Genomic DNA, 6,210 nt, shown 5'->3' with positions numbered 1-6,210 from the left:
TTATCCATCTCCGACGGTAGGTTTATCTGACCCATTGGGCTTAGCTGGTCGGTTTTGATGACATCTACCAAGCGGTGATTTCTTGCGTGGAGGCTTGCGTTTCGGGTGGGCACAGCTTTGGCACGAGCTGCCCCTGTAATGATATAAAAATCAGAAAGGACATGCAAGGATGAGAAAATTAGATAAGGCAATGCATTAGCTATATTGCGGAATGAAAATGCCTACCGCTATTGCTAATTGAACAATAGTACGCGCTAGGAACCGTTTCTTACCATCGAGCCTATTCCCTGTACAAATCCCAATCCCATTTTCAAATGGAAATTCAAACTACACGCACCAAGATGCATCAACCAAGAAGACAACTCCAATTCATCATAAAAAAGGTCATCCTTCAAACAGTGTACATTTATCGCCCGAAAGTGAGCGTCCTTGCTGGCGCCACTCTTTACATGCACCGCCCGTTGAAAGTGGGTCGAAGCACCACTTTAAACAACTCTTCCCAATCCACCCATGATGGGCCGCGGGGCCGCGCTCTCGTCGCTCCCATCCACCGGCCATCCATCATTCTGGTGGCAATTTTCGAAACAGCTTTCTCAATCGATCCAATGAAGAACTGCTGCGCCACACCCAGCCCTAACCTCAATTATGTCGAGTTCGCCATTCACCCTCCCCTTATTCCGCCCTCTTTCTCGCTGTGGACGCAACCGGCAGGACCGGTGCCGAGAACTTACCTTTCGCCGTACCTGTTGATCCACTCCGGTGATCGGCCAAATCGGTGCTGCTTCCACCGCCTAATCGATATCTGTGGAGGAAACCATCATCACCGTCATCATCACCGACATCATCGCCGTTGTCATCGTCGAGCCGTCGGGACGTCGTGTGGGAAAAGAAAAGAAAATTTAGCGTCTTATCCGCCGGGTTTTTTTAAAAGAATCGGCGCTCCGGCACAATCCCACACGCCACGTGAACGTGGAATGGAAATGAACCACCTTGCTCGTCGCCGGCCCTGCGACGGTCATCGCCCGTCGGATTCCATCCTTAAGAAAACCGGATCCGGTCTCGACATGGAAAATGTAGACCGAAGACCGGAAAAGCGAATCGAACTGGCAATCGGATCCGATCGGTGATAAACATTAGCTACCGAAAGGGGGCCCACTTCGGCGCCGGCTACGAGCTCGGGATGCAGGATTACCAATTTTCTCCGGACCCGGGACACGCGCGTAGCAGACGGATTTGGGCTGGGGTGCGAAAGTGCGTAGCCCGACGAAAAAGATGATGGATATCGATTCCGAAACGTGCCCGTCCGTACCGAGCCAGGCCCGAAGTCGATGGCAGAGAAGATAAATTTCATTTTCCGGCCACCCCCGGCCGGCCTTCACGCCTCCCTTTGAAGTGGCAAGCGACCCAAGCGGTGGCAAGCGACCCAAGCGGTGGCAAGCGCTTCGTTTAAAGCACCCGGCCGACCACCCTCTCGGTGTAGGCTTGTCGCTAGCGTTTTGGGGAAGTATTTTCCACTTCCCAAATCCACTAACTCAAGCCGGCAACGATGACGACGACGACGATGACGATGGCGGCGCGAAGGAAATGGGACCGCGCCGCACGCAAACCAGGCGCGCTGAGGGGAGCTCGTGTCAGTGGGGAGTGATAGAAACATCCGATGGTGAGCATAAATGGTAATAAAAAGGGAAAATTTAGATAAATTTGATTGAGTGCCGCACGTGAGCGGCCTGCGAACGGCCGGCGAATGCCGCCGTGCCACTCGGAGCCCGCTCTAGAGCCCGTTTTAGACCGTTTAGTATTCTTTTCGATTTCCGATAACGGGCGGGGCGATGAATTGGCCGGCCTACCTGCGGGCTGCCTGCGCCTCTCGGAGTCTTGATTTTCCGTGCACGAGCCTTACCGTTCGCAGGCGGCGGGCCCGTGGCTCGTACACTCCACCGTGAATTTGGCATCCTTCGCGCGGCCACCGTCTGCTTGGGGGGCCTGTGGGAAAGTGAGAAAGTGAAACGTGAAAATGCGGCTGCAAATAAGTGACGCCAAGTGGAACCGTAATAAACGGTGCACGAAAAAGCACGAGCCACCGTGCGCCTCCATCGCTCGCAAATTATGCACGGAGATAACGCGGCCCGGTGGCCCCGCAACGCCACGTCACTTGACCGTTACACGAGAAATGACAGGCTTCACGTATTAATCAGCATCTTGCAACTTTTTCAAGCAGCAGCCGCAAAATTACTAAAAGAAAATTACAGGTGAATACACTTTGGCCGCCCCCTCAATGCTTGTCGAATTACATCGGCAACGACAAAATTAAATTTATGAACACAATTATAAATTTATCGTTTCCCGTTCGACCGACCACCTCCACCCGGCATGCCGGCCGGCTGACCACAGCTTCCTCCAGGTGAGCGCCGAATCGATAAACCCGGGGGCTCAATTATGGATGACTGTGTAATGGTCCGCCGGGGGGTCAGAGTGCTACACAATTGATAGCGAAATTGCACCACCGAAGACTTTTCACGACCACTTTGAGACTTTGTCCGTCGAGGGTGGGCCGGTCCATTATCTTTTGCTTTTTTGCCGGACGGTCCGCTCGCTGTGCGATGATTTAAGAGCCCCTAAAATGTGTCACGCCGGTGGCAGCATATAAATAAATGAATGCGAACGAAGTCGACATCGGAAAGATGTCATCGGGAAGATGTCACGCGGGCGCGCTGGTCACCACAGAGCAAATTGCCAATAAAGCTAGCCGGTCAGGCTGGCCAGCCAGCGTAAGCCATCAAATTCAATCGCATTCTATAAAAGGCGCTCCCAGGTTGTTGGGCCACGTTCCCACTTTACGGATCCGATCGACAGTAATCGAGTTACAAGCGACTCACGAATGGAAAATAAAAGTCCAAGAAATAGACACCGAACCGAACGAGGGGACGAACGGTATGTTTCGCGAGTTTGACGACATCGTTTCGCCTTACTGCGCCTTGCGACGTTCCTCACTGTTTTGAAACTCCTGCACATTACAGGTAAAGAGGATGCTTTATTGTATTCGATTCGATTATTTTACTCAACAGATTCTAGATTGGCCCCGCCGGGTGTATGGGTGTATCCTTCGCCTTAATTGCTCCGGGCCCAAATGGCCCCACCCGCCTAGAAGGCAAACAGCATCAGGAAGGCCATCATCAGGCAGAACAAACCCATCGCCTCGGACAGCGCGAAGCCGAGGATGGCGTACGAGAAGATCTGCTGCTTCAGCGGCGGATTCCGGGCGTAGCCCAGCATCAGCGAGCCAAACACCGTCCCGATGCCGACACCGGAACCGGCGACTCCGATCGTGGCGAAACTCGCCCCCACCAGCTTGGCCGCCGTGTCCACGTCGGCCCGCCGGCAGGACGTTCGAAAGCCGCGCCCAGCCACTTCCGGTGACCAGACTGGACGATGTTGGGCCGGCGGAATGGCCGTAGCCGTTCCGGAGAGAGCGCTTCCTGGCAGGAGTTTTCGCCGGTGCTTAACGTTCGACAAACTACTCGCGGCGAGTGGCTGTTTGGCAGCGGAAGTGTCTTCCGGTGCTGCCCGAAAAACATCTGGAGAGTTGGACAACGAACAATATAAGGGGTTTTGTTTTTTTTAATTAAACCAACATCGCAAACTTTCGCCACGTGGAACAACAAAACATTGTGGGTCATAAGTCTCTAACATTTGATATACTTGTAAGAATTAATAAGAGAAATAAACTTTAAGTTTTCTTCTTACCTGTGTCATTTTGGACAATTTTGTAGCACGACATACGCTTTAAGAGCGATTTTGCTTCCTTTTCTCGCGCACGTTTAACAAGATCGACATTTTTGGTAGCTCCTGTCGAAATGTTCAGTCCTAGAATGAAAAACAAACACAATTATAGTTTAAAAAGACATTGAATAATCAACCTAACTAACAACAAAACCGTCAGAAGCGCGTCACTCCAGCCGTGGAGACGTTTAAAAAGTAAATAATTACTTGCGCGCGCTCTCAACAAACGGCCAATATGCCGTTGTGTGCTGAAAGGAAAACTTTTGGAGAAACTCAATGAAACCGTCAGCCACCGGGACCCTACAAATCCACCTTTCCCGAAGCCGTCAATTTTTGGGGCCAAAGAAACAAATTGACCAAGGCTAAGAATAAATAGGGGAAAAATTCTTTTAAGCACACACACACACACACGTGGGTAGCGAGAGATACAATAAAACTTTTCCGATTTCCGTGACCACGGCCGCGTCCTGGTCACCGGTGCGCTGGTTTGCTTCGGTTCCGGCCAGTTTACCTTGCGCGCCAGCAAGGTGCCGATGCCGTGCAAAAATGGACACCTCGGCGGAAAATGAAAATGAATGTGCAAGCGGGTGGGCGGGCGGCCAAGGTCCACTGACCCATTTTCCGGGTCCGAGTTACCGCCCACCTGCCCGCCGCAGCAAATCCACAACAGAAATCCGCCCGAAACAACCAATGCGCTAAATGAGAAAAACAAACTTTCTCTTCTCACCCGATCCCGGGGCCGGTCGGGAACGGGGGAAATCGGCGGCAAAGGATCCTCCGGTGACCGGTGCAGAACGTTCTACCCAGTCTCCGGAAGGGCCATTACGGCCGTCCACCAGCCGTGCCGGCCGGTGAAGCTACCGGAAGATGAGTTTTGTCGGCCAGTGAAACAAATCATTCCAGTTCGAGTTTGTCCCTGCATCCCTGTCTGGACCTTCCTCCGCCACCAGGAGACACAATGCCGGGCGCTGGCCCTGCATTTGGTCAATGGGTTTTCACGCTAGTCCACCTATCCCGGAAAAAACCCCTCCTAGAGCGGCGAAAAATAAAACCAAACCAACCACCTCAAATTTGTTTGCCAACAGAGGCACCGCGGCGGATGGCCCCACGGTAGATGGCCGACCCCAGGTCCGGCTCCAGGACACCGAACACGGCCAAACAGACGAAAACGGCTAGGAAGTGTGTAATTTTCTCACTAACTTTGGCACACAAACAGCGGCAGACCGTAGCGCGCCGGGGTGAGTGTTTGCTTCGAAATCGCTTCACTATCGATAAAATGGACGGACCGGATGCCGGCCGTGGCCAGGCCCTTCCGCAGCATCTCGCCTCACAATAGCTCCCCCGTCAGCAGGCGCTGCAGAGAAGATACGAAAACGTGGAGTTAATAAAAGATGGATTAAGACAGCGGACAACCGGCGGGCACCGGTCGGGAAGGCGACCCGTTTTATTGCTGCAACCTAGCAGCCCGTATGGCGATAGTTTGCAACACCTTTCCCTCCAACCCCGCCCCCGCCGTGTGGCGGATTCACATCTTTTCGACCATCCCGGATCGGCCAGATTGTTACTGCAATCAACTCACCTTTTGCTTTCGCAACCTTGGCAACCTGCGCTGCCGGTGCTCCGAGTGGAGTTGGTGATGGTCCAAAGTTTGTCTTCCCGCTCCGGTGTTCGGAGCAATCGGAACCGTGACCGTGGGTGGCCGGCTGTTAATGGTTTTATTATTATCTCGGATCCGGATGCCACGACGGATTTGGGGGACCCTTTCGTACCGGGCCTCCTGCTTCGGAGCTTCGGAGCGCTCCGCGAACAGCTGTATTGAACTTCTCGTCTGCGACTATCGATGCCGGACCAATGTTGGCGAGGCCAAATATTGTGCTATCAGAAGTAATAAATTGTCAATTTGCTAAAGTTCCAGACCCCGACTGGATCGACCGGTTTCCGGCGCTTACCTCGTCACCTGGGCCGGGCTGGGCCCCAAACTAGCGGCACAAAATTCGAATTTGGTCCAATCCTCTACTCATTTCGGACGAAGGCAGCAGAAAAAGTTGTTCTCGCTCGCTCCTTGGCCTGGGGAAAATTGAAAGAAAAATACCCAACAGCGACACGGAGCACGACGCGCGCTGCACCGACACTGGATGTCCTAACTTGCAATCACAGATCCTTCGCTGCCGAACAACAGCTGAAGCGCATTACGCCCAACGGTTGCTGTGATGATGCTGGTGGTAACAATGATGGAGCAAACTTTTTCACCACGCCAATAGTTTCTTCTGGCCCGAGGGCTGGAGGTGAGGGCAGAGCAGGGCACACAAACAGAGTGAAAAACTTTCACCGGCCGGCTGGAACCAAATGAAAGATTGATACTCCGATGCTATTTCATCGGCGCACTGTTTCGGGCGCCGGCGTCGGACATTTGTTTGCCCATCAGGGTGC

General features: G+C 53.0%; 1 protein-coding gene across 1 annotated transcript; it reads right to left on the bottom strand.

Moving 5' to 3' along the window:
• Positions 1-3,141: 3,141 nt before the first annotated feature.
• LOC128269800 (ATP synthase lipid-binding protein, mitochondrial-like) lies at positions 3,142-3,778 on the bottom strand. Its single transcript, XM_053007204.1, has 2 exons — positions 3,745-3,778; positions 3,142-3,560 (listed from the first exon to the last, which is right to left on the bottom strand). The coding sequence occupies exons 1-2, from the start codon at positions 3,776-3,778 to the stop codon at positions 3,142-3,144; spliced, it is 453 nt and encodes a 150-aa protein (XP_052863164.1).
• Positions 3,779-6,210: the final 2,432 nt, after the last annotated feature.

Source organism: Anopheles cruzii, chromosome 3 (assembly GCF_943734635.1).
Source record: "Anopheles cruzii chromosome 3, idAnoCruzAS_RS32_06, whole genome shotgun sequence".
Taxonomy (NCBI): Eukaryota; Metazoa; Arthropoda; class Insecta; order Diptera; family Culicidae; genus Anopheles; species Anopheles cruzii.
This window is presented reverse-complemented; position numbering and strand designations above follow the sequence as displayed.

What these genes read in the sequence shown, in the direction of transcription:
- LOC128269800 (XM_053007204.1), bottom strand. Translation starts at nt 3,778, where the DNA reads ATGTCGTGCTACAAAATTGTCCAAAATGACACAG. An exon ending in AATTGTCCAAAATGACACAG is followed by an intron (nt 3,561 to 3,744) that starts GTAAGAAGAAAA and finishes TTTTTCGGGCAG; the next exon opens with CACCGGAAGACACTTCCGCT.